The 27,006-nt window shown below is 54.1% G+C and overlaps 1 protein-coding gene across 4 annotated transcripts in view; it reads right to left on the bottom strand.

Moving 5' to 3' along the window:
• Window positions 1–27,006, bottom strand: part of DPP6 (dipeptidyl peptidase like 6) — a 532,157-nt gene that overhangs the window by 240,014 nt on the left and 265,137 nt on the right. Inside the window, exon 1 of one of the 4 annotated variants that reach the window (XM_053671914.1) lies at window positions 16,699–16,789. The exons of the other annotated variants lie outside the window; for them this stretch is intronic. Coding sequence (XP_053527889.1) covers window positions 16,699–16,755 — 57 coding nt within the window. The 5' untranslated portion in view covers window positions 16,756–16,789. Of the gene's footprint in view, window positions 1–16,698; window positions 16,790–27,006 lie in introns of those variants that run through there. 4 annotated transcript variants of the gene reach the window in all.

The raw sequence follows: 27,006 nt of genomic DNA, 5'->3' as shown, positions 1-27,006 counted from the left end.
GGAAGCAACCCATTAGTGTTTCTCTCTGACATCGATGTTTCTCTGTCTGAAATCAATCAGCATGTCCTCAGGTGAGGATTAAAAATACCATTAAGGGAAAAGAACGGTCAAAGGTGTTAGAAAGATGCAAGATCCTATAACTGGGGCTGTCTACGCTCAGAAATATTTTGGGGGTTCCTAGACAACCCCAGCTGGGCAACCACAGGACATTGAGAAGTAACACCGGGATGAGAAATAGGAAGAAATGACTAATGCGTGTTTGTGGCCTCGCTCAGGCCCGTGAGGTGACAGGTGCCGGATCTGGCCCTGCCCACACTGCCCCAGTGTGACCGCAGACTCCCTGCTGCTCTCTGCGGGGACGGGGTTGATGCCAGGGACCCAGTGGGTGTGGGTGTGAGCCTGGGCAGCCTCTCGAGTTCAGTAAAACCCTTCACTCCTGCGGCGTGGCTTTCCCAGGGTGAGCGGGGGGGTCCCTAAGGTTCCCTGCTGACGTAATCAGGGAATCAACGTAATCAACGTAACCGTAATCAACGTTTCCCGTTCCCTGCTATGAACTGGGAGTCAACAGGACTCCCTTCTCTTTCAGGCAGACCAGCAAAGCGCGTTTTCAAGGCCACGTCCACGCCCAAGTAAACCCCTTCCCCACCCTGCTTCCCCTCTCCCCCTGTCACACTCTGCAGACACGTCATCAGTGACGTTCATCAGAAAAAATGCTCGGGCAGCTGCTCCTCTAACTGAACGGGAACCTCTTCCAGCACCTTCCCTGCCCGGAGGGTTTCCTTTTCTGGTTGCGGGACGTGGCATGGGATGGCTCCGGGTCCCGGCTCTCAGGAGCCTTTACTGTGCATCCCTGCCTTCATCACCTCCTCGCCGTGACCTCATCAGCTCTCACGGACTATTTCCAGGGGTGGGGGGGTTCCCCGGCCCCCAAAGCAACCCTTGTTCCCACAGGCTGCTTTTTCTGACCGGGTCATATACAATCTTCCGAGAGAGGGAGCCAAGGGGCACAGAAAGCCAAGGAACACACTGAGCCCTTTCCTCTCAGTCTGTTAGCAGGCAGGCACCCTACCCTGTGGTGCTGAGCCCGGGGCCGCCCTGAGATCATGGGCCTCACAAAGGTCATTCCTGCAAACATGAAGAATAACCACCACCCTCAAAGGGACCCCAGGAAAGAAATGCAGAAGGGGCCCCTGCTTTAAGAGCATTTGAGTGTGAGTATTATACTAATTCGTATTTTCATTGAAGGCAGAACAGAAATGGAACAGCCTGGGCAAATGAGATTTCTTCGGCAAGTTATCGCAAGGTTCACACTATCTGCATTTTTCTCTGCTGTCTTGGCCAAGGCAGATCCCACAGCTGGTGCAGATGGTGAGAGTTAAGGTGCAAACTCACACGGGAGAAAAGGCACGCGTGTGTTTCACACCCAGTCACGTCCTTGGCTTTGCCCACCTCCCCTGCCTTCTCGGGTGGGTGTGAGGACAGACAGCGAAGTCACTGGGTTCTGAAGTCCAGTTCTACCGTGGAAAGAACATTTCCCAACAGCTTGGGCAAAGTTTGGTCATTTTTCTTACTCTTTCTTTTCTTATATAAAAAATAAGTAGTCAAATAAAATAGAAATGGGCATATATACCAGATAGAAATATAGTAAAAGGACCTCAAAATTATTGTCACCAAAGTCTTCTTTCCAACCCAATGCTGTTCTAGACATTAATTCTGTGTCAATACAGACAGAGAATAGTTAATTGCTGCCCAAACCAAGCACCGGTGAGGATGAAAGAGAACAGTCTTAAACTCAAGCCAGAACAATCGGCATAAACCGGGATTGTCCTGTGAAAATTGGGGAACATGGTCATCCTACCCACAAAACACTTATTAAAGACCGATCAACTCCCTGGCCGGGTAGCTCAGTAGGTTTAGAGCATCATCCTGAAACGCCAAAGTTGCAGGTTTGATCCCCAGTCAGGACACATGCAAGAATCAACCAATGAATGCACCAATAAGTAGAACAACAAATCAATGTTTCTCTCTCCCCCTACATCAATAAATTTAAAAAACAAAAAACCCTATAAACTGCTTTTTATCCTCGTAATTCTAATAAGCATTGATTCTTCTATTTTTTCCTGGTACCCATCATTCCAAGTTTCTGCTCTAAATTCTCAACATCACTGAGAAGCCTAAAACATCCCCTCCCCAGAAATGCCCATCTTCCTACAGACCCCAACAGTGATCTGTGGTTAGCAGACTCCGAGCAACATGTTAATATTGAACCACAGAGACCCAGGTCCACAGATCTCTTCTCTGTGTGAAAACATTGTGAGTTTCCAGGAACAGAATTCTGACCCATGTGCATTTCTGCATCGGCAGCTAAGCTCCCCTCCCCCCCACACCCCGGGACACTCACTGGATGCAGCCCAGACTGGAGGGAAAGACCACCTCCCCTCCTACATTCCCTCCTTGTGGAAAACTGGGGGGTGATTTCATTTGCCTTCTACCCTGGGGGAGGTGAGGACTCCGTGCCGAGCAGCTAACTCACCAGGACAAGTCACGACAGGGAAACAAAGTGGCATTATTTCTACGCAACAGTGACACAGATGATATGATGATGGAGACAGTAGCCTGCAGATGCGCTCAGTTGTGGCTACGAGCACAGGCCAGAATTAACAATGCAAGAGATGCCAGGGTCGGACGTTCTCCGTAAACACGGACAAGCCTTTCGGGACCAGGACGAGGGATACCAGCGGACGCCCTGGTTCCACGCCCACTTCTCAGACCTTCCAAATCACATTCCTGCACCAGCAGTTTGATTCCGCCATTAACTGCATCTTCGTTCTTGTTCCCTCAACACACAGAGTTCGAGCTGTTTTAGAAGCCAGGGACGACTTCAGGATGTGAAAGACCAATCTTACGTGAATTAGGAACCTTGTCCCATTTCCAGTCGGGGCTGAAGCCCCCTGAGGGTGACATTACCACAGACAGAGAGGACCCCGGGCTCGATGCCACTCACGTCTCTGGCGCAGGGCCACACACACATATTTCCCTGGCCTGAACTGGACACAACACATTCATTTTATTACAGGTCGTTGGAGAGTTGATGCATCAGTTTGTGCCAAATCTCAAGGAGAGGGGAGAGTGTGTCTTTATTTTTTCCCCTTGACACAGGCACGAATGGTTCTCCTCACCTGAGGCGGCTTCCGCCAGGGAAGTGCAGGCTTAGCAGTGTATATGCATGAAAAATCACTTGAATTCTATTTTTTTCAATAAAAGTGCCAGGCTTAAGGCTCAATTACAATGATGCATGCCTGTCGTTTGGCAGCGCCTGACAGCAAAGCCCCCAAACAGATACACGATTCAGGTAACAGAGAGGCAACATTTCTATTTGTCATTTGAGCTCATTAAAAAATGAGCGCTTGGCCTACACATTTGGGGATGCGTGTATGACGGAAATATTAGTGTCTTTACTCTGGTCATTAATAACATTTACTGAATACCAACAGCCTTGGTACAGTTCTCAATACAGCGTGAGGACACTGTCCGAATCTTCAGTTTATAATGAAAATAAAGCGAACAGGACCAAATGGTGTGTGTTCTCTCTCAATCATTAGAGTAAATACCTCATTCAAAAAAATGTCACTGTCTTTCTTTAGGCCGATGGAATTTCCATGCCAGACGAGAGATTCCAGCTAAAGTCCTGTGGATTGTTTGTTTTCAAAAATATTTAACGTGTTTGTTGATTTGAGAGAGAGAGAAGAAGGGAGGGAGGGAGAAAAGGAGAGAGGAAGAGAGAGAGAGAAGCATCGATCAGTTGTCTCCTGTGTGTGCTCCTCAACCAGGGACCAAACCACAACCCAGGCCTGGCCCTGGCCAGGGATCAACCTGCACCCTTTTGATGTACAGAAGGATGCTCAAACCCACGGAGCCAGGTGGCCGGGGTTAGTCCAGTGGACTTGAAGTACGATTCCGAGGCCAGCGTGTAGAGAGAGCAACTCTGCTGAGGAATAACGAGAGCCCCATCTGGGTGAGAAATGAAGCTGTGAGTGCGTCCTGGAAGCAGCAGGGGGCCGCGGGGGCTCCAGCCGACCCAGGCCAGGCACGGACACTCCGGAGAGGAAAATGTGTGAGGAGGTTCCCTGAGAACTGTCATGTGCTACCCAGGCCCTGAGGGGCCCAAAGCAGGGAGCTGGTGGGTGGGTCTGGAGCGAGGAAGCCCAGGCTGAGCCCCACTCAGTGACCATGGCCCCGGGTACATTCTCTCACTGAGCTTCCAGGTCTTCAGGTGGCAAACGGAGATGGCACATCCCACCTGGGGTTTGGGAGGATCCAACAGATGCCCGGCCAGGAGAGGCAGCGTATGAGTTTTATCAGTGTACAGATTGTTTGCAAAGAACCTTCAGTGACTCGGTGGGGAGCCCCAGGAGGCGGGAAAAGAGAGGTGGGGTACCCAGAAGGAAGGAGGGTGGATATGGGCAGAACTGATTTGTTTGTCAACAAAGACGGCTCTCCTCACCCGGAAATTCATTAAACTGCTACATAGGACAACATCACAGAGTAATTGCCGTTCCTCAGCATAGGAAGAGTGAGTGAAAGAAGGTAAGAAACGAGTCCAACCACAGTAAAATCTCACCCACACATTCTAAATACAACGGCAAAAATCCACATTCCCCGTGAATATTTTCAGTGCCCACCCACAGGGGGGTTGCGGTGGGGAGTGAAAATTCTCCTCCCCCATAAAATGCTACTTCTGGAAAATATGAAACCCAATGCTTTTTCAATTTTCCTGTAGAGTCCTTAAATTCAAGGCATTAAACCACCTCCGAAGCTACTACAGAATTAGAAAGCTTCTTGCATTTCTTTCATGAAATGAAGATGGAAGTGAAATGCCCAGGGTTTCCCTCTTCTTACTCTTGATTCGACGGCAGTTTCCGAGCCGCCAGAAGCTCCAGAGGAGGCAGAGGCCACCCTCTGGGTGCACAGAAATCTCTATTTTCTTCAGTTCTATTCTTAGACTCAATTACTGTCTGTTTCTTTAAGGATAATTTCCTCATGTGAGCAACCTCGGCACAAGACACGACCCTGAAAATGTCAGCGGGGATATTACGGAGGTAAACTAATCAGAAACTCCCACTCATGTATCCACTTGTTGCCAAGACCATGATTCTTCAGAACCCAAATTTGGTCCCCTTAAAACCCGGCCACCCTGTGACACTGTCATATTCAATACATTTTAAACACAGGGTGTGCTTTGCAGGCAGAGCCACAGACGATTTATTTGAAAACCCCGAGTTTGCAGCAGTATCACCACTGAACCAAGTCGGACAGGGATCTAAGCTACAAACAAATACGTTTCTGATAACGAATAAACCACAGCCGAGCTCTGAGCACCTTAGCGTGACTATTCAGCCACACGCCTAAGTGAATTTAATAGAGTCAAAAACCGCAGACTAATTGCTGGGAATGCAGCTTATTATCTGTGCAATTTCTAGCAGAGCGGCAGTTAAGGAAGAATAAACTGCTTCATGCCATGAGGCAAACACACTTTCTTCGAAATCAACTTTTGTATCCATCTGTCTTTTTCTCTCCTACAGCCTGACCGGTGGGGGTGGGGACACAGAGGTCATGCCCTGGTCCAATGCCACTTTGTTGCTGAGTTGCCCGAGCTGGGGTTGGAACTCAGACCTCGCTGAGTCCCAGGCCGGGGCTGCTCCTCCTCCTCCAGCCCCCACGCCCTCGGCTCCAGCAGCCACAGTTTCAGTGTTTCACTTATTTCTTCTTAGGAAACTGTTTCACCCTCCTCGCCCCACCGGAAGTCCCCGTATAAATCTACTTGTTCAACCAAGTTGGCCAATCTGCACCAATCGGCAAGACCCTTTCCTCCCACTCACCTTCACCCACTTTCTTTCTCTCTTCCCTCAAAGCACTTCTCCCACTTGCACTTGGGAGGACAGTCCCCAGTGTTCAAGCTGACGTCCTTGTCACCTGTGAGAAGACAGTGCAGCTGGGCTCTTCCCGTCTCTTCATTTCTGCAAATCACTTCAGTGCATGAAAATGCCTCGTGCTTAGGGTCCAACATCAAAGAAAAAAAAACACAAGAAAAGAATTTGAGGACACAGACTATCTGTTTCTCAACAGGTGTGCTCGCTCATCCGTCTGTTTTCTGTCTACCCAGGGGGTAAATGAGAGGACATTCACTTCTTTTACAGATGTGAGTCGCTTAAGTCTGAATGTTGTGGGGGACCCGTGCCCAGGACACACAGCTGATGTCGAGCGGCAGGGAGGAGGCTTCAGGCAGGTCGGTGTGGGCGGAGCTCTGAGAAAGGGGCGTGGCGGAGGGAGTCAGGCAGCTGCTTCATCGGGGCTCGGGTTTCAGTTCCCTCCAGACTCCGAAGAGTTGATCCGTTTGTTGAAGGGAGACATGTACAGAACCTCAGACCCCTGAACTCTGAGGACTGCAGCCCGGGGGAGGCTTGGGTAGGAAGCCACGCATTGGTCCACTGCCCCATTTTGCACGTGCGCGGCAGTGTGCTTGCTGGGTATTGCAGATCCAAGAGGGACAGACGTGGTTCTGTCCTTCAGAGGCTCACAGCTGTGTGTCAAGGACGGTGGATCAAGACGCTTAAGGAGAAGGGCCCTCAGTCAAACCTGCCCCCTTTGGAGGGAGGGCACAGGTGGGCATCTGTGGTGACGGCCATCGCGCTTGTTTGGAGTGGACCTGGTGGGGGGAGGACGGCTGCGAAGTGGGCCAGGACGGGCAGAGCCTGTGCTGATGACATCCAGCCAAATCCACTGTCTGGGGCGGGAATCCATAAATCCTTAGCTGGCCTCGCAGAGCAACTCAGAAATAAAAAATGCGGTTTCTTCTAATAACGTGAAATAGCTCCTTAGACAGTAATTAAAAATATCGGGACCTAGTTTATTTCCTCCGACTTCTACGAGTGCTTCCTTTAGACTTTCGTCACCCACACGGCTCACCGGTCCTTTACCCGCCACTTGCGGGGCATTGGGCCATTTGGCCCGACCATTTGCCCCCAGCCACCTTTGTTGCCTCTGCTGTACCCCACAAAGCACCCCGATGTGACAACTACTTAGGATTTCCTTGTGGTTTGAGTACATTTCGATTGATGCATCTGAAGACTGGGTTCACTAGCTAGGAGACCACATTCAGAGAACAGAGACCCGGGGCCAGGAGTCTACAGACAGAGAGACAGACAGACAGACAGATGGTGTGTGGGAGCCTCATGCCATCCGCAGGTCCTGATAACCCAGGGGTCAAGACCAACCCACTACAGAGTCAAAGCCAGCCTGTGAGTGAATGAAATGCCCGGATTTTCAACCCCTGACCTCTCACTGAGCCGCATCCCCAGGGCATGCAAGGTGGCAGGCCTGGGGGGGGTCTCTGTCACTCCCATCCGCCCACCCCTGCCACCTTGGAGGTCATTCACGTGCGGGGGCGGGGGGAGAAAGCATGTGACCCATCCTAGTTGTTCCTTGTTCCGAAAGCCACTCCTTGAGTGACTTCAATGCAAAAAGCTACCGTGGAAAACACATGGGGTGCGGGGCGCAGGAGAAGAGCCTTGCGTCAGCCACAGGGCTGCGGGGACCTGCTGTCCGCCTGAGGCTGGCGCCTTCTCCCAACAGACTTCCAGACGAGGACTTTTCAACGCCTCTCTGGCGTTCCATTCCTTTATTTCCCCTGCAATTTCCAGTTAAGAGCAGTTTTCCTGTTAATTTTCTTAGTATGATATGACTCAGGAGGTCTAACCAGGGATTGCTGGATTTTGTGCAAAAAAGAAAAAAAGTGGGCCTGTGCGGTGAGTGTGCAACGTGTCCGAGCTGTGGCTCGGCCTCTCGGAGCCTCGTTTCCCGCTGAATCAGCTGTCAGGTCTGCACGCAGCTCGGCGGTCTGCCGGCCGGTCTCGGGGCCGCCGGGCTGGTGCTCTGCCCTCCCCATTCCACCGTCAGATGGGCCTTATTTCCTTGCGGTGAAATGCAAACGTCCAAACATCAGTGGGCAAGATGGGCCACGAAGCGCCTTCCCATCAAACACGCCCCGGCATCATAGAACAGCCCCTCTCAGAGGGGACACGTAAGTCTTTGCTGAGCGCAGAAGGTGAGGAGATCCGTGCAGGTACCCGTGTTGCGGCAGCCGTGCAGTCGGTGCTCCTCGAGGAGTGGCTGGGAGTCTGTGCTTGAGCGAAGGTGTCTTCACAGCCCCCCCGGGGTGACGGGTATTATCTTCAGATGAGCAACCAGCCGGACCTGCCCGAGGCCCCTGGGCTAGCAGGGGAGGGCCTGGGACCCTGTCGGAGGGACGTCCAGGCCAAGGCACGTGTCTGCTCCTGACTCCCAGGATGAGGGGCCGTGGCGAGGTGAGGGATGAAGTGCCCGCCCCTGCCCGCCTTTGGAAGAGCCGGTGACGTGAACAAGATGCAGGATGGCAGCCTGGGTGCCTCGGGGCTTGGTGATGCTCACGGCGAAGCGGTTTGAATCTCACTCTTTCACTGTGCACCGTGGGACTTGGCACCAGGGCACAGACTGCGGCGTTTATTTCGGTTTTCCAAGCCGGGGCCAGAAATTCCATCCGCCTTGAGCCTTCTTAAAAAGTTCTCAGGCTATTTCAAGAAATACTACTATACACACTCTCACACAGGCACCCCAGGACGCCTTAAAATACCCTGCTGCTTCTGAGTGGAATTTTATTTGGGACCTCACCGGCCATTGGATCTCTGACAAACGGAAGCTTCCAGATCTTTTCAGTTGAGGAAGCCACACCCCAATGAACTAATCCCACTCACGAAGTGTGAACTGGCTATCCTGGGCCTCGGCCCCATTTCCTGTAACCCCCGAATTCCCGTCCTTCTCTCTGGAATGTGACTGACCCTTTGCCACTGGTGTTCCGACACCCTCCATGCCATGGTGTCGCCGGAACCCTCTCGGGTCAGCATGTACCTGGCTTCCTGTGTCCTGTCCACACCCTCCGGCACATCCTCCTCTGCCTGGCCTGAACCCCACGGCCCAGGTGGGACCCCCACTGCTCTTCCGGCCAGGAGCCCGCCCAGTAAGCCCTGCATCTCCCCCGATTTGCTTCTCCTGAGACGCTGGCAGCCACTCATCAAAGTAAAAAATGCCCCTCTGATCTCATGTCCATGCAGGAAGTGAACAGGGTACCAGGAGGCCCCTAACATTTAAAGATGTGTTGCCGTGCCTCTCCCTGTCTGGGACCCGACCAAGGCCCCGTAGCGAGTGCCGCCGTTTTAGAATCCCCACGGGAACGCTGGAAGAGCCTCGGACGTTCTGATGGGGAGGATAAACTAGCCTCTTCAAAACAGAGGAGTGAAAGTCTTCCGTGAGTTTTAAAACATCCATCACCACCCCCCAGGGGGGTCACCGGGGCACACACACTTCTACAGGAGGAAACGGGGCACAGGTTCAAGTTCTTTGCTCGGGCTGCTCATCTTGTGGGGGTCAGATCTACTCCTCTCCGAGCACAGATTCCCGCTGTCCTCAAGAGGAATCGTGGGTGCCTCTCAGGGGTCAGGAGACAGAGCCTGACCTTGGAAAGGTTCTGAAAGAGGCCCCTACTCACAGCCCGGTCCCTGCACTTGATCCTGCTGCCGACTTTGGGCTGGTGACCACCTCCAGACACATGGGCGGGCACGCGTGTGGGCGGACACATGCACGGACATTCCCTGGAAGCCCGCCTTCCCCACAAACGACCTCACTGCTGTGGATGATGCTTAGCGTCACGGGCAGTTTTTCTTGTGCTCTGGCAGGAAAGTTAAATCTCTTAAAAACTGATCAGGTACTGGTAAGGGAATAATACATAAATTGCCACAAAAATTCTGTTATCGAGACTCAGTTATATCAGTAACGTGTTATGCGGAGCCACCCGTGGAGGGCTGTGTTCTGGGTCATGTGGCCTCCTGGCCACTGCCATGAACACACACAGACACCGCCATGGAAGTGGGCCCCCCGCTCTGAGTCTGTGACTGTACTCACGGCGACTTCTCCTAAGAAGGGGCTGCTGCACATTTCAACTCCATTACCATCAAATCCTGCCAGACCTGGGAGCCGAGAGAGGCCTGCTTGCCTGATACAAGACCAGCACCAACCTGAACGCAGAATTAACAGGTACTTCTTGGGCACACACAACCCCACCCCCTGATTTCAGGGGGTGACTCGGGTGATTTCAGGTGGACTCAAGTGATCCTTGCTGGAGCCTCACCTCATATTTTGGTTAATGACTGTGACTAAACCCCCTGTTTTTCTTCCATCCACTCTGCTGTAACTTTGTACCTGAAACTCCAATCATTAGAAACTCTAATGATTCATTACCAACCGTTAATTGTGAAGATTGCTACAAAAGCTCTGGAGGAGATGAATGTATTGCTTTTTAGAGATTGGATTGTCTCTGTTAATTAGCAAGGACAGGTAGTGTGCGGCACCTGGAAAGGTTTTGATAAGAGTCAACTATGAGCAAATAATTATATGTCACAGGTGCTAGCTAGTGGTGACGAAAGAAGGCCTACATGGGACAGGGCAGCAGAGTCCAGAAAAACACCTAACAGGTGGAGGAGGAGGAGGAGGAGGACTGGCCCTGAACTTTCTGCTTTGATCGCATCACCCAAGCAATTTTTCTTGAACCTTTGCTATTGCCCCCCTCGATCGCTGAATTCCTCACTTCAAAGAATACAGGTTGCCCGTGATGGACTTGACAATGCCAGCTAGCCTCATGCAGAATTACAACAAAGAGGAGTTAGCCTTAAATTCCACCCAAATTACCATGGTTCATATCTCCCCTGTTTCAGCCTACAATGTAACTAAACCTAACCCTTGGATAAGAAACACTGTAGCTCATTTGGGCTTTCCAAAGTTTAAGGCTACAATGTAACCAAACTTAACCTTTGAAATACAAACACTGTAGTTCATTTCAGCTTTCCAAAGGTGAAGGCTACAATGTATCCAAACCTAACCCTTGGAAGAGAAACACTGTAGCCCATTTGGGCTTTGCACACAACAGAACAACACATCAGATACAAGAACACACAACCTTCACTTGTCTGATCTTTTTAAAGCCAGGACTTCAAACAACCATTGATCTCTAAAAGCTTCTGCAGAACCATTTCTTTCTCAAATTATGTTATTCTCCTCCATTTTTAGACGTCTTCACCCACAGGTTCCTTCTGCCCTCTCTTTCCCATGGAGAGAGGGTGCACAATGTCGCCTGCAAAAGCAAACCCGTCAACGTTGCCCACGGACGTGGCTCATTTCCAAAGATGATAATGAAGTGATAAACCCTGGCCAGGTGGAAACATGGTGCCCGCTCATTACTACAAGTGACGATCATCTCGACATTCTCCATGGGCATGCTGGAGCCAGAGACGTTTCGGTGAAGGTTAATGGAAAGCCCTTTCCAGCCCTTCCAAGTCCCCGAGGTTTCTCTGGAGCATCTGAAGGTCTTGGCTAAGTTTCCCATGGTAACTCCAGTATGAAAAAGGAGTTCAAAGGAATGTCAGCATAGCCCAGGAAGGGTCTGGTGCAGAGAGAGCATTTTTCAGAAACGAAAGCCAGCTGCCTTCCATTGGTGCTGAATTTGGGCTCTGCATGCAGCCCACCCCCCCGGGATTGTTTAGGTTTTCATTTAGTCTAGAAAGTGGTACCTGCCTACTGCCTTCTTTGAACATATATGACCTGCCTCTCAGAAGACTGGGAACTACCTGTAGACACCAGACCACAACATACTATGGCCTCCAGGTAGGCACCTGCTTCGTTACCAGGTTGTTGGCTCTGGTTGTGACACTCAGTGCCCTCCTCTAAGAAGAGCATCACACTGGCCACCCTCTGTCCTCTCCTCAAAGGCTTCACCCTGCTGGCCCCTGCCCAATCTTCCCCTGGTCAGGCCCCTTCCCCCCTCCGCCCGAGGACCCACCTGGAGTTCCCAGGCATGGATTTCTTTCCGGTTCTGCATACACCCTCTCTACGGCACCCATGATCTGAGTTTTTTCCTCAAATCCTGCTCACATCACCCCATTCTGCAGCCACAGAGTGTCTTTCTCCCCGCTCTGAAGTTCATGAGCACTGGACGCATTTGTACAGCATCTTTAAAATCTGCCGTCCCTTTTCTTCACCTGGTTCCCTCAAGTTCCTGTCTCACTGGAACCACCTTAGATACTCAGATCACGGACAGGAGAGAGGTCGATCCGCACGAGTGCACGCACCGCCTTTCTGAAGGTCACTTTCTGAACCACAAGAGGCCCCCCTCGCCTTTGGGATACGCAAAAAGAGTCATAATGTTGAATCTTGTTTTCCAAGGTTTCCTTCCACTTTCAGAAAATGTTTTTATCCTCCCCCCAAGGCCATTTTTCATAGCTTTTAGAGAGAGAGGAAAGGGGTGGGGGAAGGAGAGAGGGAGGGAGAAAGAGAGACATCGACGTGAGAAACATTGATTGGTTGCCTCCTGTATGTGTCCTGACTGGGAATCGAACCTGCAACCTTTCTGTCTATGGGACGATATTCCAACCAACTGAGCCACACCAGCTAGGGCCTTCCACTTCTGATTTTATTCAACACCACATTCCTCTTCACTGAAGAGACCTTTCCGCCTTCTCCTGTAACACAGTCTGCTTCAGGATTCAATGTCACTGCCGAGTGCCCAGGGCGCTGCACAGGGACTGGCAGAGGTCCTGCTCTGGGGGGTCACCTCTGGGCCCGAGGGAAGGTCTGTCTGTCCCCACTCGGAAATCCCATCTCCGTGCATTTCCATGTGCACTCTGCAGAATGCACTGTTTGTGGCACTGCCCCTCGCTTCGGAAAGCTCTTTGGTGGAGGCATTGCTATTATTGCAATGGTTCGGCTAAATAACTCACCCTGTCCGTCAGCATGGGGGCCTGGGGCCCACGGTCTCCTAGGAGTGCAGACGCGGCTGTGTGTCAGGGAGTGCGCGGCTTGAAGAAAACCGAGAAGTGACAAAAAATCGTTGCTACGCAGCAAGTATCAGCTGGTTTTTGGGTCTAAAGAAGTTACAGAGGGAACTGAACTTGGTAACATAGAGAAAAGGATACAAGTCGGCCGATAAAACACAGTATCTCCAGTGTGTAAAGAGGCGCCTTGGAGGTCTTTTAAGGAAAGGTGCCTTCTCACGAATTTGTGAGACTCCTGAGCCCACCAGGGCGGAGCAGGTGCACCGGGAAGCCTCGTCCAGCTCTGTGATTCGGGGGTGTAGGAGGTCCCACCTGTGTGTGTGTCCACAACCAGACACACACAGAGACTGCCACCAGAAACAGACCTCCGCTCAGTGCTGACCAAAATTGCCTCGGGGCTCCTGGGAGCCACGGAACGCACGTTCTCCCCAGCACTACTGACCGCTGCTTCCCAACAGTGAGCCCCACAAAACCAGGGCAGCAGGTGTTAAAGCAAGTCTGTACCGCTGTGGACTTGAAGGGGGGACGTCCCTTGCTTTGGTCTGCTGAGGGGGGGTTCAGGCTGTTGCTGGGGACACTCTAAATTTACATCAGATTCGCCTCTGCTTTCCCCCCCTGGACAACTGGGCTCAACTCTTGCAGGAGGGCCCATGCCTACTCAGGTTTCACGGAGCAACCTGTTAGCTGATTCGCTCAGCTCAGAAGAGAGGTTGTTTCCAAACATTTCTGGGCTGTTAACACATCACTTGAAAGTCCACTAAGCATCTCCAAAGAGAAGGAGCAGCGGTAGCCTCCCAGGAGTCTGCTCTCCCTGTGGTTTATTCTCATGTGTTCACACAGTACAAAAAAAAACCCACCTCTACCTATTCATCTATTTTTAGTACATGTTTTAGCAAGAAAATTGCGGGGAGAACCAGCGCTCTGTAATTAACAGGTAAAATCGTTTGGTTTTATACTTTTCCCTGGATTTATTCATCAACACGCACGGTGCTCAGCCGTCACCCCCATCCTTGGCTCCCGACTGCCAAGGCCGGGAAGAAGCAGCACCCCCCCCCCCCAACTGCTGCCGGCCGGGCGAGGACCCGACCGCAGGCCTGGGCAAGGCCCGTGCCCTGTTCCCCGACACTGGACATCAGAGTCTGGTTCCGCCCAACCCACACCCTCAGACAAATGCCTCGAATGTGAGGCGTAAAATGCCGCAACCACGGAGTTTCTGTGATGGAATCGAGCGTGGCCCTGCCGGGGGCTCGGTTGGAGCCTTGTCCCGTAAACTGAAAGGTTGTGAGTTCAATCCCCAGTCAGGGCGGGTATAGGAGGCAATTGATGGATGTTTCTCTCTCACATCGATGTCTGTCCTTCTTTCTCTTTCTCCCCTTCCTCTCTCTAAAATCAACGAACATATTCTTGGGTGGGGAGAAAGAAAAAAGGAAAGAGAGAGAGAGGGTAGGGAAGGAGGAAGGAAGGAAAGAAAAAAAGAAGGAAGGAAGGAAGGAAGGAAGGAAGGAAGGAAGGAAGGAAGGAAGGGTATTGGGAGAAAGCTATGAAGTTAGTCCGATGAAACAATCTCCACTTAAAACCAAGCCAAACCACAAACTGGCATCTCTCTCTTCCTCTTCCCTAAAAAACACGGGAACATTTTTTCCCTGTATCCTGGTCTCCCCGTAAACCCCCATGGGCCTGGGCATGGAGCTACCCCCAGAGCAGCAGGGACAAACCCAAGTGCAGAATCCGTGAGCACGGTCACACCCAGAGCGAACCGGGAGACCGCCTTTTCAGAGCCAAGCACGGGAGAGGGAAGGTCGGCCCTGGAGAACTGAGCGTGGTGTTCACCGGTCTGGTTCTGAGTGGTTTGTTGGGGGTTTAACCATGACCCTCTGTAGGTGCATTTGTTTGAGTTGGGGGGGGGGGTAAATCTCTGAGCCCCACCCCGTCTGGTTTCTCCTGCCCCAGTTTGGCTGTTGACCCTCCAAGTTTGTTTCACTTCATGGGGCAGGGGGCTCAGTGCCTTTCTTGGGGTCAGGGAAAGGGCCTTCCCAGCTGCTCCCAGGGCTGCGGCCACCCTGGCCGTCACTGCTGATGTCCTCCGGGACTGGAGTGGGTGCCTGTGGGGGAGGGGGAACATCTAACGACCCAAAGGTATGACGTCAAAGAGGAGCTCACGCATCCTCTCAAACCCAAATGGCCCCCACTCTCCGGGCCTGCGGGGTATTGAAGACCCAAATGGGACAGCAGCCACAGCCCCTTTCATGTGACATAGACGGGGCCCTGGTTGGCAGCTACGGTTGGAAATGCTTGCTCCCTGAGCTCCTGGTACAGCCTGCATGCCCAGGTCCCATTCAGGTGGCAGCCAGTGAGGGAGGCCAGGGCCCCGGCCGAGGGTGCACGTGCTTCTTTACCGGATAAACCCTCGGTGGACGGCTGGCGGAGGAGGAGGCTCAGCATGCAGACTGGGCACCGCTGGGTCTCCCTGCCGCAGAGAGGGTGAACCCTCACACAGGCTCTGCCCTGAACACCAGTGCCCTCGGACGTCCGTGTGTCCCGCCCCTTCCTCCCAGAGCAAATCGAACTGCATTTGCGTTCCTTAGCTGATGGTGGAGGGGCGGACAGTAAGCAATAAGATGGTCTTATTTTTTTTAATTAAAAAAGGGGCTTTCAGGTAATGACCCCTGCCCCCAAAATAACCGCAGCTCACACGAAACACAGATCCTGAGTGGCCTTCGGACGGTGTGGGAACAGTTGGTGATGAACCTGTCACACTGTGCCCTCCCCACCGAGGCGCCGTGCCTTCCTGAGCCCTAGAGGGCTCTCCTTTCCAGGCCCCGACCCGAGGGAGCACAGACAGCCCTGAAGGGAAGAGGGGACATGAGCCTGTGCTGTTGGTTCACCAGCAGCGTCTGGAGTCTCCCAGGGCCCCCCAGGACCACCTCAAAGGCCCGCTGAGGACACCGGGGCCGTGCTAAGACGCTGAGCAGCGCCCTGGTCTTCCAAGGAGGCATGACATCCATACAAGCCCACAACCCGGCTGCTGGCCCCGCGACTCCCTAAGACTCTGAGGGTGGGCGCGGCTGCCCAGAGCCACCTGCGGACCCGGGGTAGTCCTGCCCTTCCTGCCCAGTCCTGTAGGTCCTGCTCCCTGCGAGCAGGGGAGGGGGGTTCCACGTGGCTTAGAGGCCACATCCTTCAGCTTTTCTGGGGGTGGGGGAGACCCTGCTCTCCCTAAACGCCCGGCGTGAGCAGCAGCAGCAGCTTGCTCATTCCTTCAGAAACCCTCTGGGAAAAAGGAGAAAGGGGACCCAGTTCCCCAAGGAAAAGTCCTTTCAACATGTCTTCCTCTGACTTCACGTTAGCAGCAAAGCAAAGTCCGACTGGGGGATGGGAAGGCGCTGAACTTTGAGGGGGGCTACCCACCTTCTCTAACCATCCCCCCAAATTGTAAGTAGTTGGAAACCTTCACCCCTGACACATGCTTCACCAGGCAGCTCTGCCCAGACAGGCCTTTGCCCCAAGTCCCTTAGCACCAAGTCGACCTGAGCAGATGCCCCCTGAGCCGCCTGACGGAGAGACCAGGGGAATCTTTCTAAAAATACAGGGGGGCGGGGGAGGCGGCGGGAGGGAAAGGCAGAGCCGCAGCGCTCGCTGGGCGCGTTCTCTCACCTGCCCGCTCTGAGGCTCAGGTGGTCGCCGTCACCACAAACACAACCCCCCCGAGAAACCCCGCTCTCCGAGGTGTCACGGGCACACACGCGCGCGCACACGCACACGGGCACGGTCCCGGCAGCGTTACCTGCTCCTGCTGCTGCACGGATTTCGCGGAGGCGCTGGGCTCCTTGGCAGTGGTCATGGTTGCCGGTGCTCACCAGCTCAGGGGCAGGTGCGACCAGACGGTGAGTCGGGAGCCACCGGAGCGCGATCGGCGGGGAGGACTGGCGTTCAGTCCATACTTCCCGAACCGCACGGCTCTGGGGGGAGGGCAGGGCGGGTGGGCAGACCAGCCTAGTTTCCCCTGGCAATGCTAAGACCAGCAAGCGGATCCGAAGAAAGGAGATGCTGCGGCTTCAGTGGGGCTTCTCCAATTAGCAACAGCCTCTGCAATCGCCACAGAAACAACGATAACTGCTTAGCAACCGGCAACTGGCGGCGCGGTGCAGGAAGGGGACCCGAGTGTGCGCGCCGCGCCTGCCCGCCTCCGGGCGCACAGCGCATGCTCGGCTGCGGCTCGGCGGGATGGGGAGGGGGCGCCCGGTGCGGGGTGCGAGAGGACACTGGAGCAGGAGGCGCGCCCTGGGAAAGGAGGCTGGAGAGGGGGCATCGGGGATGGGACATGGTGGAGGAGGGGGCGCTGGGGACAAGGCCACGAGGGAGAGAGAGGGACAGTCAGAAGGAGAGGGCGCGCCGTGTGACAGGAGGCTGAAGATGGGGTACCACGGGGTGTCAGGGGCTGGGACAGCGGCAGGACGCGGACCAGGAACGCAGGCGGGTGCGCCCACACACAGCCCCCGGAACGCATCCCCGCCCTCTCCGCCCGGGCCCAGGTGGCCGGACCTGCGCCCCACAGTAGCCGCAGTAGCCGCGCGGCCGGCAGGGCGCACCTGGGCGGCGGCACTGAGGGGCCTCTGGAGGGAGGTGTTTGTTCTTCCTTCAGCCAGGTGCCCGGGCCTTCGAGAAGGCAGGAGTTCTGCGTGCACCAAAGAAAAGCATCTTTTTTTTTTTTGCGTGCCGGGTGGGTCGTGCCGGAAGCCAGCAGCGGCAATCTTGGCCTTTGTTTTTCCTTAAATTTCCAAAAACTTAGGTCTCATCTTGCAACTCGAAGACTCTCCCGTGTGCCTTTGAAAGTCACCCGGGGCCTCCAGGGTTAAAAGAGGGCCTGCGGGCGGCCTGAGGGAAAGACCAGGGCTCCCACCCCCTGCCCCCCCACACCGCAGACACTGGAGATGGGGTCCTCCTCTCCCCGTCAGGTCCCAGCTGCCCTGTGCTGACCCGCGGGACCCAGGTGGCGGAGAGAGGAGAAGGACCTCGGGGAGTTCTCCCTGCGGTTCTGCTCCGGATAGTTTGCAGGCGGGAGCTGCTGGTCTTCCAGAAATGTGAACTGTCTTCTGGGCAGGGCTCTGGTCCGGCCCCTCTGTGCCTTACATGCCCCCTCCCCCCCTTAACGCAACTGCATCTCCTCCCAGCCTCGCCCCACTCCCTCCAGCAGAAGGGCTGCAGGTGGGGCACAGGGTGGCCTGGGAGCCCCGCACCACCCGGCTCGCTGTGCCAGCAAAGGGTCTCAGCGAGGAAGTCCTTCCATGGGCACCTCTGCTTCTCACCTGGCTCTGCTGCAAGACTCCATCCGGCAGCTCCTCGCAGGGACCAGACGGAGCGGGTTAAGGCAGGCTCTCCCTGCGGCTCCTCCCCGAAGCCCACGGCCCCCAGGCATTTTACAAAACACACACTGACGGAACCCAGGGCGCCATGTCTCAGGGGTTGACAGGTGAGTTGGGAGAGGGGCGGAGCTGCCTGCTTCCCCCCTCCCCCCTCCCCCCTCACAGCCTGAAGGACATCTGGTCGGAGCCTTTCCTCGGCAAGGCTGGGAGATGCATCATGCTGCCAAGAGTGCAAACAAGGAGCACGGGCGCAGCCCCCTGCACAGTCCTCTGCACAGAGAGGCTGCGGTTGCTGTCCTGTGCCCTCTGCCCGGACCCCCTGCTGGATGGGGAGTGCTGAGGACCCTTGTGGAGCCGGCCCTCGTGGCTCCTCTCTTGGAGCGTGCGGAACCCAGGTGATCCACAGGGTGGGCGGAAGGGCCTGTGCCAGCCACTCAGGTGCTGGGGACGGGGGCTCTGTCCGCAGCTAGTGACAGGCTCCCAGTGAAAGTGGGGCCACCGAGGTCCCCAAGCAACCCTGCCATGCAGGCTTCAGCCACAAAGACTGGGAAAGGAGGTCCAGGCAGCGAAGTGAGCGGCCTCTGTCCCCTCGTGCACCTGCGCCACAGTGGCCCCTGGAGGACCTGGGGCACAGACCAGGTCGCCGGCCCTCTGCAAACTCTACAGCCAGTCTCATTCCCGGGCATCTCAGAACTGGTCTCTCCTCCGGTTCCCTTTCCCATCACAGCCTCTGGACCGGGTCAGACCTCAAACCACCATCTGGTAACATCCCCAAAGGGTCCGACCAAGGCCATGGCTGGCCGCTCCCCAGGACTGATGCTACCCCAGGCGGGGGGGAGGGGCGGGGGCCCCAGGGTGCCCAGGTGTGTGCGCGCTGGGGAACAGCGCGGAGCCCTTTCCTTCTGGTTCGCTTCTCAGTAAAGACCTCTGCGTGACTTCGCATCTAACATGAACGTGGAGATCATGCACAGTCTGCACACGTCTGCAAGGTTCTACTTGGTACTTCAAAGGAGTCTCCTGCCGGCATCTGATCGCTGGTTCCCTGGGGTGCTCACCTGACTAGCAACCCCCGCCAAAGCCTCCGCACCCTCCTCCATCACCTCTGCCCGTCAGGAGCCACGGGTGGGGGGATGCATGAGGCGACCTGGTTCACGGACAGGAAGGTGGCGCCCCTCAGACCCTTCCCTGGGGCTTTCTGGTGCCAGGTCCCCCACGGCCAACTTTTCAGCACACTTGACTTTGACAGATTTTCAAAGAGAAAGGGCAGGACTTCCTGGGAAGCACGGTGACACAGGGCACATGGAGGACGTGACCCAGGGTGCGTGCAGTAAGCCGGTCACAGGAGGACACGCCACTGCTGTGAAAAATCTAAGGTAATCAAAGTCCTAGACCCAGAGAGTGGAGTGTCTGCCACCAGGGGGCCGGGGGGGGGGAGGCGGACAGGGGCGTGATGCTTACTGGGGGTGAGATTCCCATCATGCAAATTACGTGATTCTAGACATGCTTTCTACGTGGCGGCACCTCTTGTTAACAATACTGCATTTGTCCTGGCTGGTGTGGCTCAGTGGATTGAGCACTGGCCTGTGAACCAAAGGGTCACCAGTTCGTCTCCTGGTCAGGACACAAGCCTGGGTTGTGGGCCGGGTCCCCAGCAGGAGGCGCATAAGAGGCAACCACACATTGATGTTTCTTTCTCTCCCTCTCTTTCTCCCTCCCTTCCCCTCTCTACAAATAAATAAATAAGATCTTTTTAAAAAACCCAACAATGCCGCATTGTACACCTGGGTAGGTCTGGAAAGGGCTGCCTCTCACCCATATTTGAGAATGTGTCAGGGTCCCTCCAGAGGACAAACACTGTGCTCAAGTTTACCCTTCAAATGAAAGGCCTGTGACTGTCACTATGGATACGGAGATACCCGCCTCCTGGGAGCGACAGGAACTAAACTCTCCTGAGTGTTATCAGCACTGTCGTCTAAAACTCATCAAGCAGAGGAAAGAGCGACAGCTACAGTATAGGATGTGATACCCTGCCCCCCCCCACCACCACCATGGCTGTGCAGATGAAAAAAAAAACCAAAAAACGTATGGACAGTTTCTGGAAAACAGCATATAGCAATAGTATGGGCCTCAATCATTGTAGCTGCACAGATGCGGCTCAGAGAAGGATTTGGGGGGAGGTGGCCAGGGACAGTAGTGTAGCAAAAAAGGGTCCCTGCACCCCTTTCCTGCGCCTTCCTCTGTGGGGACTTAACTGGTAACAGGCACGCTTAGCGAAGGGGACCGGCGATGCTTTCGTGTCCCTATCACGATGACATGACAATGGCTGTCCAATCCCCAGCCACTCGGTGATGCAGGCTCTGCTGTCTCCCCCATTTGGCAAAAGTTAGTTGCTGTTTAGAGAATGAAAACAGGACACCTGCAGTGACCCAGCCAGTGAGTAGCCGAGCCTCCAGAGGGCAAGCGCCCGGGGCCCTCCTGCTGCCTTGGACATGCCCGGGGAGGAGAAGACGGAACTTAGTTAACTGGTCTCGGCGCCAGGAACACACTGAGCATTTTATATCTATAGCACCTTAATTAATCCTGAGGAATCCCTTAGATACATATTGCATTAACTTGCTAAGGCTGCTGCAACAAAGTAGCACAGACTTCCTGACTTATCAACTGAAATTCACTTTCTCACAATTGCAGGGGCTACAAGTCCAAGATCAAGGCGCTGGTTCCTTCTGAGGCCTCTCGCCACGGCTGTCCTCTCCCTGTGTCCTCAGGTGGCCGTCCCTCTGTCCTTGTCTGTGTCCTCATCTCCTCTTTTTTTATAAGGACACCAGTCAGATTGGATTAGGACCTGCCCATATGGCCTCATTTTACCTTAACCACCTCTCGATTCCATTTATTTTTTATTTTTACCTATAGTGAATCAGTTAAAAAAAAACAAAACAAAACAGAAGGGCACCATTTCCAGATACTACTCATATTACTCAGTAAACCATCTGTTGAAATCAACGTAGATGTTTTCCTCCCCCCCTCTATTTTTTGGCAAACTCTCCTTATTTGTTAAAATTAATTTATTCCTACCCAGTGCCCTACGCTCTCCCCATGGCAACCATCAGCTTACTCTCTATATTCATGCGTTTGTTTCTGTTTTTTGTCGGTTTATTTACTTGTTTTGGATTTCTTTTAGATTCCACATAAAAATGACTTACTTCCCTTAGCGCAATACCTTCTAGGACTATGTACGTTGTCCAAATGCCGACACTTTATCTTTTTTCATGGCTGAGTAATATTCCATTGTACACACACACCACATCTTCTTCATCCACCCACAGACACTCGGGTTGCTTCCATGTCTCAGTTACTGTAAATAATGCTGCTAGGAGCAAGGGGGTGCAGATATTTCCTCAAATGAGTGTTTTTGTTTTCTTTGGATATATTCCCAGAAGCGGGAAGGCTGGATCATACGGCGGTTCCATTTACAATTTTTTAGGTAACTCCATACTGCTTGCCACAGTGACTACGGCATCTGCAACCCCACCAACAGAGCACGAGGGTTCCCCTTTTCTCCATGTCCTCACCAGCACTTGTTGTCTGTTGATTTACTGACCACGGCCATGCCGGCAGGTATGTGGGTGATACCTCAGTGCGGTGTTCATTTGCATCTTTCTGTTAATTCATGGTGTGGAGCATCTTTTCACACGTCTGTTGGCCATCTGTGCCTTCTTAGGAGAAATGTCTATTATTAATCACCTCTTTAAAGGACCCCGCTCTCCAAATACAGTCTCGTTCTAAGGTCCTGGGGTTAGGACGTGAACACGTACGTTTGGGGAAGGACACAATGCAGCTGTAACTCTGACTATTAGCTCCGTTTGACTCTGGAGGAAATTGAGCTTGAAACGACTGAGAAGCGCCCCCAAAGTCGTATGGTAGCAGTAACAAGCAGGACTGGGGTTTGGGTCCGGTTCTGCGGATCAGACCCTTTGCTACTCATGGCAAGTGCACACGCACGCGGGCACGCACCCTCCCTGCGTCTCCTGAAACACCTGTGGAGTCCTAGCGCCCAGGACCGATTCCTTAACTCTCCAAGGGAGGACCCTGTTTCTGCTCATCAGCAGGCAGCTAGAGGGGGCTCGTGAGAGCCTCGTTCTGGGTGAACCCCCCCCATCCCCGTTTGGAGGAGCTCAGGTGCTTCTCCGCATCTCTGCCTTTCCGAGGTGAGCGCTCCTCTTGCTGCGGCGCAAGGAGAGAGGCGGCTGCCAGGGCTGGACTTTCGCTCACGGCTGAGCGCGATCAGAGCAGCCACAGCCCTGAGCCAGGAGACGCTGGTGGCTGGTCTGGCCAGCCTGCCCACGGGGATGTGGCCAGTGGCTCCTCTCGCCATGTCCCCCACCTCCTATTGTCACGGGTCCCACTGTGCAGTTTCACGGCACACCTCTGAGACCCAGGGGCTCCCCTGACCAGGATGAGGCATGACAGTCCTTGGCAGGTGCTCTTGGAGAGGGACAATCTCTGGTGGGCCTGGGGGCTTCGCCCAGTGCCTCTCTCCAGGCTCCAGGCATGTGACAAGAGTCGTGGGCACAGGCTCAGCCGGTGAGGTTGGTTTGCCGACAGGCAAGCCTGGGTCCCCCTGCAGCTGGAGGCCTCTCTCCCCACCTGTCCCCGCACCCCTGGCCCTGGGGAGCCAATCAGCTTCCCTCGGACAGTCATTCCACCAGGAAGTCTCTACCAAGCACCTGCTAGGTGCGGATGGCAAAACCGCCTGCAGGACACGGGCATACTGGCCGCCTTGTTACTCTTACTCTATGGTCAAAACGCCTCTAGAGTAGGCCCAGGGAGATTCTGAATTTTTTACCACTAACCATCTACAAGAAAAGCTACTTCCAATGTACAATTCCCTAAACATTAAAAAGAATATGGGCAGCAAGGTAAGAGTCCATGGAGAAGGAAAAACAGAGAGAGACAGAGAGAGAGAGAGAGATTTATATTAAAGAAGTGGCGTACTGGGTTATGGGAGCCTGCAAAAATTTGCAGGGCGGGAGAGCAGGCAGGATACCCAGGGAACAGCAGAGGCTGCAGGTCAAGTCCCAAGGTGGTCTGGAGGCAGCATTTCCAGAATTTCCCCTTCCTGGGTAGAGGTCCATCTTTTTGTTCCTACAGCCATCGACTGATGAGACGAGGCCCACCCATATAGTGGAGTGTAATCTGCTTTCCTCAAGTCCACTGATTTAAACGTTAATTCCATGCAGACAGAGATACCCAGGAAACCTCCTATGACATCTGGTAGGACCAAATGCTTGGCCCAGCCCGGCTGCCACCTGAACTTGGCTACGGCAGGATGTACATGGAAGTGACTGGGAGCAGGACTGGTCAGTGGACATTTTTGGTTTCCTCTCCTTCTCTTCCCTGCCTTCCCCATCTTTCCACCTGGAATGCTTGCTACAGACATGAACCATGAGGCTGAGGCCATCTGTGGGGGCACAGCAGGAACCCCGACACCAGAGGGTCCCGTGATGAGTTGCCACGGCAACCCTGGGCTGTTCGCCCCCGTGTTCAAGTACAGGAGAAGGAAACACACTCCTCTTTCACACGAGTCCCCGTGAAGTTCGGTTGCTGGCATGCCCCGCCAGGCTGAGCGCAAGTGAGCACGGTACTAACTCCTCTGAATTACTCCTAGCAGTCACATTAAGAGCAGCCCCGTGACATGACAGCCGGTTAAATTAGGAAGGACAGCAGCTCATCTGTCTTATTAGACCTATTGACTCGATGTTGATGTCTCGATGCTGCAAACCAGTGCACCTCTTAGGCAGGTCCACAGACCATTGCCCGCAGGTCACGGGGGTCCCCTGGACATGGTGCGGTCCCTGCACAGAGAACCCTGGTGGCCCGTGTGCCTGGTAGATTCTGGGCCATGCACACATGTCATCCTCATGAGCGGGGGTGACGCCCGTCACTGACAGCACCTGCCAGCAGGCATCTCGGCATCCCTGTGTCCCGTGTCCAGTTCTAAGTCCCTTTACCTGGCCCTGCCTTGTGTCTTGTCCCCACCCGACTCCTCTCCTCAATCTTGGGCAAGAAGGTCACAGAGCAGAAGTCACTGGTTCCGCTGCTGAGGGACAGTGAGGAGTAGACAAGGGGCAACCCCCTCCGTCTCACGTCCCCTTGAAAAGCAAAGTCCCCAAGTCACAGGAGTTCAAATGGCCACAGACCACACGTTTAGGGAGGCATGTGGCCTGGAGGGGGACCAGATGTCCCACATGCACAGTGGCCAGGGCCCTGCCACAGGCGTGGTGGGTGAAGAAGATCCGCTATGTGCTCCTGGAATGCACACTTCACCCCATCTCACCCGACTGCATGGGCAAGAGCGTCTCTGCCCGGGTGGTGGCCCAGCAGGTGGACTCTGCGCCACCAGAGTGGACTCTGCCATGTCATTACCATTAGAACCTGGGTCACCTGGGGACATAAATAGCAGGCGCATCTCTGCACAGCCTTCCCACGGAGGGTGGGGCAGCTGCCTCTTCCCCCGGACGCCTGGCCCTGCCTTCCTGCCCTGCCAGACCTGCTGTTTAATTAGGAGGTGGGAAGTGACGAGAGCCCCTTCTGCTGGCCCTTCAGGGAGTCCCGGTCTCACAAGTGTAGCCGGGCCGTGGTCACGGCCACCAAGCAGATGGGCCCTGCAGGAAGCAGACGGCATGCCCTGCCCCCCAGCCCCCACCCCTCCAGTGCCCGTCTACCACTTGCCTCCTTCGCTCCTTGTTCTTCCCCTCGGGATGCAATTATTCTTGGATGAGAGGTGAGAACAGCAGAGGGCTGGCTCACCTGAGATGTGTCCATCTGCAGAACAACAGGACACCTCCCTGAACCGGACGACTGAGCTGTGAGTTTAGGAGACGTTTGGCTGTGAGTGGACGTTCTCCAGACCCAAGGCATGAAATCCCGCCGCGACCCGCTGTCTCTGCACAGGCCGGGTCGTCTGCTCGGAAACGGAACGCACTCGGGGGTCGGCGAAGCCAGGTTTTTTGTTCTCCATCATTGCGAGCAGTCTCATCACATGGCCCCCCGGGGAGACCAGACACCCCCCAAACACACGCCTCTCCTCCTGTTCATGCCTTCCCTCCTTTCAGCCCTGCAACATGCCTGTCGCTGGCGGGAGACTCCAGTGTTCTCCGAAGACACTCACTATGAGTGATTCACTTTCCCCAAGTCAGAAACTCCAGGAGCAGAGCTGGCAATGCTGGGGGCCACGGGACAATGGCCTTGGGAGAGGCCAGGAACGGTCAGGAGAGAGGAGTTGCTCCCGATTCTGCGGCAGGACAGTCCCCAAGGCCATGGTGAAGTCTGGGCTGGGAGGTCTGGACTGGCCACAAACCGTGAGCCACCTGGTGCGCCTTGTCGTGGTGCTCAGGAATTCTCAATAATTCCTTCCTCTGCAGGGCAGTGTGCTTTGTGCAGGCACTCGGCAGACAAGGCAATTTGATGGACGGATGACCTCCCGCCCTCCCCTAAGCGAGCGCCCCGCGGTGCTGTGTGGTCTGGTTGCTCCGCAGGGCCCAGGGCAGGGTACCCTGAGTGGCCCATGCACCTTGGGCTCAGCACCACCCTCGACACACAGCCGGGGTTAAACATCAGGAACCACATACTCGTGGCTGCATCCAGGTACACACAGGTGATGACATTGCCCCAGGCTGAACGGGGACCAGGACCTGGGCTTGCTTCCTCTCTCCGTGGGACGAGACCAAACCCTTCTGCCTCAGGGAAATCCCTGGCCATTCTGTACCATGTGAGCGCTCTCTCAGGTTCCAGTTTCAGAAAATTTGATCGATTCTTCGCTAACATACAGCTTCAAACCACCAACTATCGAGCACACTGCCCGAGAACACATATATTTAAAAAACAATAGGGAGGAATTAGGAGGGTTTTCTTAGAGGTATATTGCAGCGTGACAGGAAACACAGGTGACAGATGGGCTCTGGGGAAGGGAAGGAGAAAGGAGTTTACAAACACAGGCCCTCATCTTTCTCACCTCCAGTTCATTTGTCCGAATGAAATCACACCGATCATCTGCAAAAAGTTACATGGCCGCCTCTTCACTGGCTCTCTTTTCTGTATTCTGAGCACATCGGGATTCTGCACGTAGGTCATAAATGCGCAGCGGTAATAATCAGTCTTCAAATTAAACTAAGATACTGCTGCATTGTGAGAGCGTGCTTCTCTCGGAAAATGTAGGAACCGATCATCCTTCCCATAATTTATAATGTTCCTTCCGTTGCTGTCGCCTCCCTCTTTCAAACCATTTCCTCGCAGAGAGTTACTGTAGCTGTGTTCTTAAAGTGTGGTCACATAAATTTTATGTATCGTGAAGTCTGCCACTGTATCGGTTTTAATGTCGCCGTTGCCGCCACCGTCTACATTCTAAAGAGAAACCCTGTAACCACTGAGCTCAGATAAGACCCTGCTCTGTCCCCTGTAGCCCCTGGCTGCCTCTCCTTTCTTCCTGGACGAATTGGTCCAATTCTAGATGTTTTGTGTAAGGGGAACCATACAGTATCTGCCCTTTCTGTCTGGCTTATTTCATGCAGTATAACTTTTTCAAAGTTTGTCCATGTTACAGAATGTGTCAGAGGCCCTTCCATTTTTATTCCATTGTATGTAAATGCCACACTTTTTAACATCCATTCATCACTTGATGGGCACTTGGGCTGTTTGCACCTTCTCACTATCATGACTGATGCTGCAATGGA

Source organism: Artibeus jamaicensis, unplaced genomic scaffold (assembly GCF_021234435.1).
Source record: "Artibeus jamaicensis isolate MK-2021 breed Jamaican fruit bat unplaced genomic scaffold, CSHL_Jam_final contig_718, whole genome shotgun sequence".
Taxonomy (NCBI): Eukaryota; Metazoa; Chordata; class Mammalia; order Chiroptera; family Phyllostomidae; genus Artibeus; species Artibeus jamaicensis.
Note: the sequence above shows the minus strand (reverse complement) of the source record. Positions and strands in the feature narration are given on the sequence as shown.